The 15,467-nt window shown below is 34.8% G+C and overlaps 1 protein-coding gene across 1 annotated transcript in view; it reads left to right on the forward strand.

The window, feature by feature from the left end:
- HFM1 (helicase for meiosis 1) overlaps positions 1-15,467 on the forward strand; it is a 132,092-nt gene that overhangs the window by 61,054 nt on the left and 55,571 nt on the right. The window contains exons 23-24 of the mRNA XM_081224097.1: positions 13,029-13,126; positions 13,208-13,336. Coding sequence (XP_081080223.1) covers positions 13,029-13,126; positions 13,208-13,336 — 227 coding nt within the window. The remainder of the gene's footprint in view (positions 1-13,028; positions 13,127-13,207; positions 13,337-15,467) is intronic.

Genomic DNA, 15,467 nt, shown 5'->3' on the forward strand with positions numbered 1-15,467 from the left:
TGATGACTTTATAATTGTTTTTATATGTATCATAATTTAGCTTCCCATTATAATTTCCCACCTTTATGCAGCTACTTGAGTGTGGCTAGGAAGAGTGAATGTGTGTGGGGTATTTTCTTAATCCAAAATGTACAGTGTTTTGGTGGGTGATGATGGCTAATAGTTACCACTTTTATGTCTCTCTCATATTCCTGTTACTTTGCTGAATTTCAGATCAGTTCTTTTTCAGGTAGGTGTTAATCCTCTTAATTTTAAAATTTTATCCTTCACCTTTCTGCCCTTTAAGGCTGTTTTTTAATTTTTCATAATTCCTGTGTCTTTCATCTTCAGCACTAGCTCTGTTTTCTTTATTTGGTATTTTTCAATGAACTTATAGGGTGTATTTCCAAGTCAGTGATTTCTTTTCACATTTGTTTGTTTCTTATTATTATATAAGTAACGCATGGATTCATTTTTAAAGATTCAAAAATAAAATTTATAAAGCAAAAAGTCAGGTCTCCCTTGACCCCCAGAAGTAACTGTTATCAGTAGTTTGCTGTGGGTCCTTCCAATTTCCTTTCTATTTATTAAGTACATATATATGGGCTAATAAACATATGTCTACATATAAAAAAGGTCATACTATAATTATTGCTCCTGTCATGAAGTTCTTCTATATCAGTACATACACGTCAACCTCATTTATTTTGATATCAATGTGTGTTTTAATAGCAGTGTATTCTATAGTATGAACATATTGTAAATTTTAGCCACTCCTTTACTGATGAAGAGTTAGATGGCTTACAAACTTTTGCTATTACAAATAGTGCTGAATTGAACTTCCTTTTATTTACACCATATTTTTCAAGAATTTCTGGGTGAAAAGGTATATACATGAAAAGATTTAATATTTAATGCCAAATTGCCTTCTAAAAAGCTTATCTTATTTACAGTTCCCACCCACAGTGTAAAAAGAATGACCATTTTCATAAATCCTCCCAATACTTGTTTTTTTATCTTGAACTTTTGTCAGTCTAATGAGTGAAAAATTTAAAAATTCTAAAATCCCTAATTATTAGGAGGGAATATACATATTATTTGGTTTTATACAGAAATTTAAAATTGTTATAAAATCATACATGTCAGTCATTTCCTTATGAATTCTAGGTTTTGTGTCTTGCTTACTTAGGAAGGCCTTTCCCATCCTATATTTTTTTTCCATCCTGTATTTCTTAAAATTAGGTTCAACTACATAAAATGGTAATAAAATGAATTAACAGTAGATTCAACAAAATAGGCTACTTTTCTCTCACAGAATATACAACTCAAGGTAGATAGTCTAAGGTAGATAATAGTGGCTTCAAGGTGTCATGAATACTATGTTCCTATCTTTCTTCTCTGCTATTCCACACATGACTTCTATTTCAAGGTCACCTCATTGTCCAAAATTACTACTAGAGCTTCAGCCATTACACTTGAGTATCCTCTCTCTTTTCAGTAGGTTTCTTGGAAGTCCCAGATAACCCTTTCTCACCTAATACAGCTAAGTGCAAAAGAGACTGGGAAATGTCTTGGTGATAGTGTGCCTATATTAAAATTAGGATTCTGCTCTTAATAAGGAAATAAAGAATGAATGTTGGGTAAGTAAAGCTGCCACACATCCTAAGATCATAGGACTTTTTCTATCGTTTCTTCTACTTTAAAATCATTTTATTTTTACCTAAAGGCTTTTCATAGGCATCTAGAGTTAATTTTTATATGTGGTATTAGTTAAGAATTTAATTATATTTTGTCCCTGAAAGATAGTCAGGAGTGTTTGATAACTATGTTGTCTTTCTCTCTTTGCCTATTGATTTGGAATGCCACCTTCTCATAAACTAAATTCCTAAGGATCTGATTCTGGACACTTACTGTTAGCCTGTTTATTTTGTTGCCGTGACAATACCACATCATTTTACTTGCTATTCTTTTATTGCATGTTTTGTTATCTAGTAAGGCAAGTCCGTTCTTACTGTTATTTAAAAAATGTTTTTGGATATTCCTGCATTTTTCCTCCCTATGAACTTTAGAATCAGTTTGCCAAGATTTATAAAAAGTCCTATTGAAATTGGCTTTATAGATTAGTTTGTGGAAGAATTCTTCCTTTAACAGTTCTGAAATCTTTCTATCTAGGAATATGGTATCTCTCTCCATCTATTCAGATCTTTATGTCTTTCTGTGATATTTTATAACTCATCATTTAGGTTTTATATTTCTTGATAGGTTTATTTCTTGGTATTTTATGGAGTTTGATATTGTGAGTCCTTCTTTACATTGCATACCATTGCATTTTATGGTCAGTTATTGATGGTATATAGGAAGACTATCAATTTTTTAAATTTTGATAGTTTTATCTGGCTATCTCACTGAACTCTCTTAATAGTATGAGTTGTCCTTTAGTTGGTTTGCTGGGATTACCTAGATAGACAATCATATTATCTGTAAATAGTGATAGTTTTATCTCTTGATTTCTAATAGTTGCAACTCTATTTTTCTTAACTTCTTGTAGATAGAACCTTTAGCATATGTTCTGTAGTTTTAGAGAGAGCAAACATCTTTGTCTTGTTACTGTTTTTAATTGTCAAGTTTCCAGTGTTTCACCAGCAGGGAATTTCTCACACTTTTTGGATTCGATTGTGGAATCCATGAACCTCCTTCTCACTTATTTGTAAAAACAGATTTGAATTCAGAGAGAAGAGCGAGCAACCCATTTTAGCTCACCATTGTCTCTGGATCTAAAAGTTGGGTTTCTCCATGATTTCTTTCATTTTTTGTTCTTTGCAGGGTTACTAACATTTTTTGAATCAATTTTTCTTACTTTATATGTTCCTGAGCTATTCATTTCACCCAGCTTGTCAGTTTTTATGGCATAAAGTATTTTGTCCTCTAATAAATTAAAAATTTCCTCTAAATACATAATGTCTTTTCTAATATCTAATATTATTTGTATCATCTCCTTTTTTCTTAATCAGATTTGCGAGAGGTTTCTATATTTTGATCTTTTCAAGCCATTTATTTTTGACTTACTGATCATGTTTAATAGTCCTATTAATTTAACATTTTTAATCTTTACTTTCTATTATTTTCTATTTCATTAATTTCCCATTTTGTCTTTATTTTTTTCCTTCTACTTCTTTTTGTAATCCTTTAAATTGTATTTTTCTCCATTTATTATTTTTTTTTAATTTTCTATAAAATATGTAAGACTACAAATTTTCCAGTGAATACCACTTTGACATTGTTCTATAGATTTTCTAAATCTATTGCTATTCTTTCTAAATAGTTTGTAATTTCAGTTTTAGTTTCCTCTTAAGAATTATTTAAAATTATGTTTAAAAATTTTAAAGTAATACTTTAAAAAAATTGTCATTCGAGACTAGTTCAAGATGGCGGAGTAGAAGGATGTGCGCTCACTCTCTCTTGTGAAAGCACTAGAATCACAACTGACTGCTGAACAAATATCAACAGGAAGACACTGGAATTCACCAAAAAGGATACCTCACATCCAAAGAAAAGGAGAAGCCGCAATGAGATGGTAGGAAGGGCGCAATCACAATTAAATCAAATCCCATAACCACTGGGTGGGTGACTCACAAACTGGAGAACACTTATACCACAGAAGTCCACCCACTGGAGTGAAGGTTCTGAGCCCCATGTCAGGCTTCCCAACCTGGGGGTCCAGCAACGGGAGGAGGAATTCCCAGAGAAACAGACTTTGAAGGCTAGACGGATTTGATTTCAGGACTTCGACAGGAGTTGGGGAGGCAGAGACTCCACCCTTGGAGGGCAAACACAAAGTAGTATGCACATTGGGACGCAGGGGAAGGAGTAGTGACCCCATAGGAGACTGAACCAGACCTACCTGTTAGTGTTGGAGGGTCTCCTGCAGAGGTGGGGGGTGGCTGTGGATTACCACTGGGACAAGGACACTGACGGCAGAAATTCTGTGAAGTGCTCCTTGGCGTGAGCCCTCCTGGAGTCCACCATTGGCCCCACCAAGGAGCCAGGAAGGCTCCAGTGATGGGTTGCCTCAGGCAAAAGAACCAACCCAGCCGCACCCATTAGCAGACAAGCAGATTAAAGTTTTACTGAGCTCTACCCACCAGAATAACACCCAGCTCTACCCACCACCAGTCCCTCCCATCAGGAAGCTTGGACAAGCCTCTTAGATAGCCTCATCCACCAGAGGGCAGACAGCAGAAACAAGAAGGACCACAATCCTGAAGCCTGTGGAATGAAAGCCACATTCACAGAAAGAGAGAGAAAATGAAAAGGCAAAGGACTATGTACCAGATGAAGGAACAAGAAGAAAACCCAGAAAAATGACTAAATGAAGTGGAGATAGGCAAACTTCCCGAAAAATAATTCAGAATAATGAGAGTGAAGATGATCCAAGACCTTGGAAAAAGAATGGAGGCAAAGATCAGAAGATGCAAGAAATGTTTAACAAAGACCTAGAAGAATTAAAGACCAAACAGAGATGAACAATACAATAACTGAAATGAAAAATATATGAAGAGGATCAATAGAAGAATAACTGAGGCAGAAGAATGGATAAGTGACCTGGAAGACAGAATGGCGGAATTCACTGCTGCAGAACAGAATAAAGAAAAGAGAATGAAAAGAAATGAAGACAGACTAAGGGACCTCTGGGACAACCTTAAACGCACCAACATTCACATTATATGGGTCCCAGGAGGAGAAGAGAGAGAGAAAGGACCTGAGAAAAAAATTGAGATAATAGTTGGAAACTTCCCTAACATGGGAAAGGAAAGAGACAACCAAATCCAGGAAGTGCAGAGAAGCTAACACCCATCTTTCTCAAACCCTTCTAAAAAATTGCAGAGGAAGGAACACTCCTAAACTCATTCTATGAGGCCATCATCACCCTGATATCAAAACCAGACAAAGATACTACAAAAAAAAATTACAGACCAATATCACTGATGAATATAGATGTAAAAATCCTCAACAAAATACTAGTAAACAGAATCCAATAACACATTAAAAGGATCATACACCATCGTCAAGTGGGATTTATCCCAGGGATGCAAGGATTCTTCAGCATACGCAAATCAATCAATGTGATACACCATATTAACAAACTGAAGAATAAAAACCATATGATCATCTCAATAGATGCAGAAAAAGCTTTTGACAAAATTCAACACCTATTTATGATAAAAACTCTCCAGAAAGTGGGCATAGAGGGAACCTATCTCACCCTAATAAAGGCCACATATGACAAACCCACAGCAAGCTTCATTCTCAATGGTGAAAAACTGAAAGCATTTCCTCTAAGATCAGGAATAAGACAAGGATGTCCACTCTTGCCACTATTATTCAACATAGTTTTGGAAGTCCTAGCCATGGCAGTCAGAGAAGAAAAAGAAATAAAAGGAATACAAACTGGAAAGAAGAATTAGAACTGTCACTGTTTTGCAGATGACATGGTACTATACATAAAGAATCCTAAAGATGCCACCAGAAAACTACTAGAGCTAATCAATGAATTTGGTAAAGTTGCAGGATACAAAATTAATGCACAGAAATCTCTTGCATTCCTATACACTAACAATGAAAAATCAGAAAGAGAAATTAAGGAAACAATCCCATTCACCACTGCAACAGAAAGAATAAAATACCTAGGAATAAACCAACCTAAGGAGGTAAAAGAGTTGTACTCAGAAAACTATAAGACACTGATGAAAAAACTCAAAGGTGACACAAACAGATGGAGAGATATACCATGTTCTTGGATTGGAAGAATCAATATTGGGAAAATGATTATAGTACCCAAAGCAACTTACAGATTCAATGCAATCCCTAACAAATTACCAATGGCATTGTTTACAGAACTAGAACAAAAAATCTTAAAATTTGTATGGAGACACAAAAGACCCCAAAGAGCCAAAGCAATCTTGAGGGAAAGAAATGGAGCTGGAGGAATCAGACTCCCTGACTTCAAACTATACTACACAGCTACAGTAATCCAGACAATATGGTACTGGCACAAAAACAGAAATACAGATCAATGGAACAGGATAGAAAGTCCAGAGATAAACCCACGCACTTTGGTCAACTAATCTATGACAAAGGAGGCAAGGCATACAATGGAGAAGAGACAGCCTCTACAATAAGTGGTGCTGGGAAAATTGGACAGCTACATGTAAAAGAATGAAATTAGAACACTCCCTAACACCATACAGAAAAATAAACTCAAAATGGATTAAAGACCTAAATGTAAGACTGGACACTATAAAACTCCTCGAGGAAAACATAGGAAGAACACTCTTTGACATATATCACAGCAAGATCTTTTTTGATCCACCTCCTACAGAAATGGAAATAAAAACAAAAATAAACAAATGGGACCTAATGAAACTTAAAAGCTTTTGCACAGGAAAGGAAAACGTAAACAAGAGGAAAAGACAACCCTCAGAATAGGAGAAAATATTTGCAAACAAATCAACGGACAAAGGATTAATCTCCAAAATATATAAACAGCTCATGCAGCTCAATATTAAAAAAACAAACAACCCAATCCAAAAATGGGCAGAAGACCTAAATAGACATTTCTCCAAAGAAGACATACAGATGGCCAAGGGGCACATGAAAAGCTGCTCAACATCACTAATTATTAGAGAAATGCAAATCAAAACTAAAATGAGGTATCACCTCACACTGGTTAGAATGGGCATCAGAAGATCTACAAACAACGAATGCTGGAGAGGGTGTGGAGAAAAGGGAACCCTCTTGCACTGTTGGTGGGAATGTAAATTGATACAACCATTATGGAGAACAGTATGGAGGTTCCTTATAAAACTAAAAATAGAATTACCATATGACCCAGCGATACCCACTACTTGGCATATATCCAGAGAAAACCATAATTCAAAAAGTCTCATGCTTCCCAATGTTCATCACAGCAGTATTTACAATAGCCAGGTCATGGAAGCAACCTAAATGCCCACTGATAGACGAATGGACAAAAAAGATGTGGTCCATATATACAGTGGAATATTAGCCATAAAAAGAAACGAAATTGGGTCATTTGTAGAGACGTGGATGGACTTAGAGGCTGTTATACAGAGTGAAGTAAGAGAAAAACAAGTATCGTATATTAACACATAAATGTGGAATCTAGAAAAATGGTACAGATGAACCGGTTTGCAAGGCAGAGATAGAGACACAGATGTAGAGAACAAACGTATGGACACCAAGGGGGGAAAGCCACGGGTGGGTGGGGGTGGATTGAATTGGGAGATTGGGATTGACATGTATACATTAATAAGTTTAAAATAGATAACTAATAAAACCTGCTGTATAAAAGAAATAAAATTCAAAGAAAAGAAAAAATTGTCATTCTTTTATTGTTAATTTCTAATTTTATTGGATTGTAATTAGAATGTGGCCTGTCAGTGTTCTGCTTTATGATAGATATTGTGGTTTTACTTGTGGCTTAATACATGGTTAATTTTTATCATTGTTCCATGTGGATGGTAAATGAATAAATGAATGATGTGTTGCTTAGGCACTAAATTGCATCTTTTGCCATTAGGAAGAGTTTGCTAATTGTGTTACTCAAAGTGAAATATCACTCGTTTTTCATGTAAAGTTTTATTAATCAAGAGAGTAATTTTATTACATTGGAAGAGGAAAATATATTGAAAATATAGCAAGATTATATAATGGATCTAAAGATGTAATGTCAGATAGTTCAAGGGAATATATATATACCACCAATATATTTGGAAAAGCAAACAGAAAAGGAACAAGTACACAGTAAACAGAAGAGTGACATATTGTCTAATCAGCTGTGGCTTGTGGAAATGACTATAAAAGTGTAGGATGGATTATGCAATAAAGGAACAAATCATAAGAAATTGTCTTCTTAGGATTGTACATAAAAGGAGTTGTACTTAACCTGTGTATTTAGACATTTGTTAGGTACTGCAGACCTATTGGCCCGTTTGTCCATGTTGCCTTTCTTGTCCAGTCTTGTCGTTTCTGCTGATGGAAAGAGGCAGATTAGATGAGTCAACTAACTGTCCTATTGAATACTTTTTGCTTTTAATTCCGTTTTGTCTACTATTAATAATATTGCCATACTTGTTTTATTTAGTATATCATTTAGTCTTTTTCTTCTTAACATTTTCATATTGTTTTATTTTATAATTTGTATAGATTGAATACTCCATACTGTTCTCCATAGTGGCTGTATCAATTTACATTCCCACCAACAGTGCAAGAGGGTTCCCTTTTCTCCACACCCTCTCCAGCATTTGTTGTTTGTAGATTTTCTGATGAAGCCCATTCTAACTGGTGTGAGGTGATACCTCATTGTAGTTTTGATTTGCATTTCTCTAATAATTAGTGATGTTGAGCAGCTTTTCGTGTGCTTCTTGGCCATCTTTATGTCTTCTTTGGAGAAATGTTATACATGGTATTTCTAATCTCTCTGAAAAAATTTTAATTATATAAATCAATTATACTTATTTTGAAACTCTTTTTCTGTGCACTTAACTCTGTTTTCTCAATTGTTATTTCATTTATAATACTGTGTGTCTTTTTAAATTTTTTCTCAAATGTTAGGTAGTTCTTCATTGTTTGCTTTTGCATTTGTAAATATATTTTTGCCTACCTATTCTGTTACTTACTATCTCTCATGATTGTGGAGAAGTAATTAGATTGACTGCCATAAAAGTGTGGAAATACCTTGCAATTTAAGAGTAAAGTCTTTCTACCTCTACTGGGGTTTTCATTCCTACCTGGAGAACTGCCCTGCCTCTCTGGCCTCAGTGTCTACACTCCCTCCTTTAGCCTCTCAATACATACCACAACTGCTTAATGTTTTCCACAAATGAGAGAGAGTGACAGGGGTAGACTAAACTACCTGCTCAGAATACAGCATTCCAGTGAATTGCTCCAACAAATGCCCCAGGACCCTCTCTCCTTCTTGATCTATTAATTCTTCTGCATGTACTATGGATAATCTCCGGTTTTGTTTTTCTCATAGATTTGATCTTTTTCATAGATACGATTTCTGACATTCAACTTTCTGGCCCACCAATGGCATGCTTTCTTGCTTTCCTGTAGTTTTGTGGATGGAGACTAACACACAAAAACACACCTATATAGTTGTCCATCATTTTATGGAATTTGAAGAGGAGTTATATGTATAGAAGCCTCCATGTGCCACCTTGATTCTTTTCTCTCATTTGATTCTTTGGGCATTCTTATTCTATGTTTAGGCAGAAAGAGATGACTTCAGAATAACTTTTTCTCCTCTCAAGAGAGTTGTACAGCTTTATAGTACACCTTTAACTCGTCTTCTTATGAAGGATTTCTACTCTTTCTATACCTTCCTTTACTAAGTTGACCAGTATACAGAAGTCTTTTGGGAAGTTCTGGTATCATTTTTATTAGTTGGCTAACTGTGGAAGCTGAGAGCAGGTCATAAATGGCTCAACCATTGATAATAATAATAGTAATAACCATTTCTTGAATATTTGCTGTGTTCCAAGCACTGCATTAGATGCTTTACAGGCATACCTTGGAAATATTGTGGGTTCAGTTCCAGACCACCACAATAACATGACTATCTCAATAAAGCAAATCACACAGTTTTTTTGGTTTTCCAGTCCAGTGCATATAAAAGTTATGTTTACACTAGACTGTAGTCTGTTAAGTGTGTAGTAGCACTGTCAAAAACACAGTGTACATACCTTAATTTAAAAACTCAAAACAATTACAACAGTAACATCAAAGATCACTGATCACAGATCACCATGACAAAGATAATAATAATGAAAAGGCTTGAAATATTTCGGCACTTAACAAAATATGACACAGAGACATGAAATGAGCAAATGCTGTTGGAAAAATGGTGCTGATAGACTTGCTTGATGCAGGGTTTCCATAAACCTTCAATTTGCAAAAACCCCACAATATCTGCAAAGTGCAATGAAGTGCAATAAAATGTGGTATACTTGTACATACCTATAGCAGAAACTGCTAGCTGACTGTCCCAGTATTTATTCTTACTTTCACAGGGAAAAGATCACATTTCCCAGTCAACTTTGTAGCTAAATAAGGCCCTGTGACTAAGTTTGTCCAATTAATGAGATGTAGGCAGAAGATATGTCTTCCTAGAAGGCTGCTTAAAGGAAATGGAGTCAGGTGGTAAACAGGGCATCAATTGTTGTCTCCCACCACTTCCTCCAACATGTCGTACAGAGTGAATGTGTAATGGCTGGAAATCCAACAGTCACCTTAGACCATGAGATGGCCTGAGAATGGAAGCCATACATGGCAGAATAGAAATACAGTAGGATCCTAGGTCTCTGGTGACTTGTTGGACCACCATACCAAGCCCTAGACTGCCTAACTCTGGAGTTCTTTTATGTAAGAGAATAAACCATTTATATTTAAGTCTCTATAGTCTGGTCATGGTTGAACCTAATTTAAACTGCATCATTACTTTATTTCATTTAATCCTTACAATAGCCCTGATTTAGTCATTACTTAACTATCATGCAAGTCTGACCCCATTAGTTGAGATAGCAGAGGTGCCATCTTACCTGAGGCTGTGAGACTTTTATTTCTACTGAGGATAAGCTCAGGCTGGCCTTATCTAGTGGAGAGAGACAGACAGCCCTGCCAAGGTTCTGTACCTACTAGAATAAATCCCTGTTCTCCCTTCCATTCCTGCTTATTGTTACCGAGTTCAAGCTTGTACTGCTCACTGCATGACAGGCCAGTAAAACGAGAGAAAGGTGTTGGGGCAAGAAAAAGCCACTTATTTGGAAAGCCAGCAGACCAAGAAGATGGTGGACTCATGTCCCAAAGGACCATCTTACCCGAGTTAGAATTCAGGCTTCTTTTATACTAAAAGGGGAGAGGGTGTAGCTGGTTGTTGCAGACTTCTTGGTGCCAGAATCCTTTGTTCTTGCAGCTGTCCACATAGGTTTGGTCCCAATGTTCCTGTAAACCTCCAACATGACAATCAACAATCATTATTTTCTGTTCTGCAACTTTTTATCTCTACATGAATGTAAACATGTTATACCTGTAAAGGTCAAGCCTAGGAGGCAGAGCATTGAGAAAGGGCTATTATATATATTTGAAGCCATAGGCAATATTTTTACAAAGGTGCAGAGCCAGCATGACTAAGTATAGGCAACAGAGCACAAATGTTAGAGCTAAAGGAATAGATCCAACATGGAGTCAGGTTTGTTCTTCTCTTACATACTGCTTTTTGTGGTAAAGTTTCTGACAGGTAAGTATGATGTTGAAAAGTGCCCTATTTATTAAGGTATATTGATGTTAAACATAACTATTACCTCAAAAGTCTTATTTTTCCTCTATAATTTTGTATATATTCTGCATTTGTGCATTCCAGGATAGTTTCACAAGAAGTTTTATTTATCCAGCACTTGAAAGCACCCCATCCACATTTTCCCATCAGTTCCTTCTTTGTTAATAAACCATGTAACTTTATAACCATTTCTTTCTTTATTTTTTCTTAGCTTCCAACTTTCTTTAATGCTAATCTTAATGCTAATAGGTTGTGAGATATGTTTTTTTAATTGAATGAAATATTCTTTAAATTCTATAGTGCTTTACAATTTTCAGAAGTTTCACACACATGATTTCATGTAATCCCATAATAATCCTATATTTCCCCACCCTTGTATTGCCCCTCCCCCTTCCCTCTTCCCATGGGTAACCACTAATTTGTTCTCTATATCTGTGAGTCTGCTTCTTTTTTTGCTTTATTCATCAGTTTGTTGTATTTTTTAGATTATATATATAAGTGATATCATATAGTACTTGTCTTTCTCTGACTTATTTCACTTAGCATAATGCCCTCCAAGTCCATCCGTGTTGCTGCAAATGGCAAAATTTCATTCTTTTTTATGACTGGGTAGTATTCCACTGTATGTGTGTATATATATATATATATATATATCACATCTTTATCCATTCATCTGTTGATGGACACTTAGGTTGCTTCCATACTTTGGCGATTGTAAATAATGTTGCTATGAACATGGGGTGTACAATCATTTCTAAATAGATGATATAAAATAATCTTCAGAAGCATATATTATAGCCAAAAGAAGTAATCATTCTGTAGTTTCAGCTCTATGCACCCATTCTGTGAAGTTAGTTGCTTCTATTTTCATATATTGTTTGCTAAAACTAAACCATAAAATATAACTATTCTACCCTTTCTCTTTGTGTACCTATTTTTGACCTCAGAAGAGATCCCCCCAGAGAGTAATACAAGTCTAATAATTTTAGTTAGAATCATAGGGGAACTTGCATATCAAGGTCTGGTTAGATAAGTAAACAGACGAAAGAGGTAGCAAAGACCTGGGAGATAGTAGGCACAACAGACAGTAACTTTTTTTCTCCCCTCTTTCCACCCCTCAAATTTTGTAGCCAAGCAACTGCTTGTTGCTAATAATCAACTAATAAGCTACCAATCTTCAAATGTTAAACAGAATTTTATCACCTCATAGTATGCTTTTTACTCAATAGGTACTTAATAAATATATGTTGATTATATAAATTGTGTTGTTTTCTATAATACTTATATATAGTAAAGCCCAAAGTCAGAGCTGCATTGGAGAAGAATATGATAACAAATTTTAGATGTGTTGAGATGAAAAAAAACAGTCAAAGTGAAAGTGCCCTGTGATCATTTGAAATTTATCAATCTAGAGATTATAACAAAAATCTTGAGAAGAAATGAGATTTTTGAGAGAAAGAGAGGTTGAGTGAATAAAGAAGAGTAGAAAAATGAGAACTGACCTTTTAGAGGATGGGAAGAGGAAGTCAACAATGACTTGCAATAATGATGATACAAGATACAGAGTCATGTAGTGTCACAGAAATCAAGGCAGAGAGGAATTTTAAGAAGAGATACTTCAGTCACTGATGTCAAACACTGTGAGATAGTAATTTTTAAAAAGAAATAATAAAATTTCTTCTTTCCCCAGTCTTATTCAGGCTCAGCTAGGATGCATTCCCATACAAGACTTTGCTTTGACGCAAGATACCTCGAAGATTTTCAGAAATGGCTCACGAATTACAAGATGTATGTTATAGGATTAATGGATTTTCAATATTTTTCCAGTAAAATAGTATACTAGATTTAATATTGGAAACTTTTTTTTAGGGTTGTCAGATTTTCTGGCTATTCAAGAAAAGTTTGCTGTACTGTTGAACAGTTTGATTTTAGCGAAGTGTTTTAGATGTAAACTTTGGGAAAACTCTCTGCATGTATCCAAACAGCTGGAAAAAATCGGTAGGTACTGAATACAGGTAGGCAATGTGTCAATGTCCGCAATTTATTTTGTATTTCACTGTTAGAAAAATTGTTCTAAGATGGTTACAGACCTTTAAGGAAAAATGTGTTTATGGGCCTAAATAAGTTACTATACTTTCTTCTCTTGAAAATCTGATTTTCATTTGCTTATGCTTAAAGGATTCTATTTGAAATCAGTTTGGAAACCTAATAAAAATTAATGTTCTTATTTTTAAATTTGTTCTCAAACCAAGAGTGAAATTTTGTTTTAGTAATTAGGTAACTATGTGTTGTTCTCTCTTCTACTTTTATGACTGTTTTGTTTTGATCTCAATGACAAGGTACAAAGCTAGCAGTCCTGGTCATTCCTAATTCATTACAGAAAATTGTCACTTATTTATAGCTTAACTTTTTCTCCTTTTTCAATAACATTTCAATATTAGTAATGATTTTCATAGATATTCTATAGACAAGTATTTTTCCTGTCTGTTGGGATCTAGCTCAGGATGTGAACTGAAAAACTCTACACAGTGCCATTTACAAAGACTGGGATATGCCTAAAGCACTTTGGAATTTTTCACTTTGGTGTCTTTGGCTTTGTGACCCTGCTCCTTCTTAGATAGCTGGGGATTGTCTAATTATTCCTTAGAACAAAGATCTCTGGCTATTTTGTGAGGAAGTACTACTTTGTATTTCCTTGAAGTTTGAAATCAGTGGGGGAAATCAGTCAGAGAGCTGACCAGTCCTGGGAACTGGGGTGAAGGTGGAGATTGACTGGTGAAGGCAAGGTCAAAGTAGAAGAAAGATTCCTGATTAAAGGCTCACCTTCCTATCAATACATAAGTCCTGGCAAACCAAATGCCACGCCCATCCCACAGAGATAAGAGTTGTGAATTGGGAAGAAGGTTACATACAATATTTAGGAGATTTCAACTTACAGAAAAATTTGAAATTATATAGAATGATTATTAATAGTATGGCACTAAAACACTTACATTAGAAAAGTAGAAAGTTCTCTAGAGTGATTTCAGTTTCCATGTGATAAGATGAGAAAAAGAACAAATTAAATCCAAAGTGGGCAGAAGAAAAGAAATAATTTTAAAAGAGCATAAATAAATTGAAAACAAAATCAACAAAACAAAAAGGTGATTATTTTGAAATATCAATGAAATTGATAATACTATAGTCAGACTGATCAAGCAATAAAGAGAAAAGACAAATTTCCAAAAACAAAAATGTGAGATATAACTATAGATCTTATAGATGGCAAAATGATAGAAAGGGAATGTTATAAACATCTTATGTCAATAAATGCCACAACTTTGATGAAATGGGAAAATTCCTTAAAAAACACAAACTGTCAAGAGTCCACTCAAGAAGAAATAGACAACATGAGTAGGCTTATATTTATTAAAGAAATTAAATCTGTGGTTTAAAACCTTACAAAGAAAATCCCAGGTACAGAAGGTTACACTGGTGAATTCTACTAAACATTTAAATAAGAAGCAATATCAATTCTACACAAACTTTTTCCGAAAATTTAAAAGGGGGGGTAATACTTCCCAACTCATTCTATGAGGCCAACATTGCCTTGTTATCACAACCTGACAAAGACATTCAAGAAAAAGACAGACCAATATCCCTCAGTAATATAAATGCAGTAATTCTTTATAAACTTTTAACAAATTGAACACAATGATAGATAAAAGGGCTAACATATCATGGCCAAATGTGGTTTATTCTAGCAATACAAGATTAGTTTACCACTTGATGTCAATCAATGTAATTCATCATATTAACAAGCTAAAGTAGACCATATGATCATCTCAATAATGCCAAAGAAAGTTGACGAGATCCAAAATCCACTTCTAATAAAAACTCTCAACAAATTTAAAATAGAAGGAAATTTCTCAAATTGATAAAGGACATCTATGAAAGACCTACAGCTAACATCATATTTAATAGTGAGAGACTGAATGCTTTCCTTCTAAGATCAGGAACAAAAAGGATGCTCACTGTAACTACTTCCAGTAAACATTGTACTAGGGGTTCTAACCAGTATAGTAAAGCAAGAAAACGAAACTAAAAGCATACAGATTGGAAAGGAAAGAAGTAAAAATGTTTTTATTCA

This window comes from Mesoplodon bidens, assembly GCF_964165515.1.
Source record: "Mesoplodon bidens genome assembly, chromosome: 2".
Lineage (NCBI taxonomy): Eukaryota > Metazoa > Chordata > Mammalia > Artiodactyla > Ziphiidae > Mesoplodon > Mesoplodon bidens.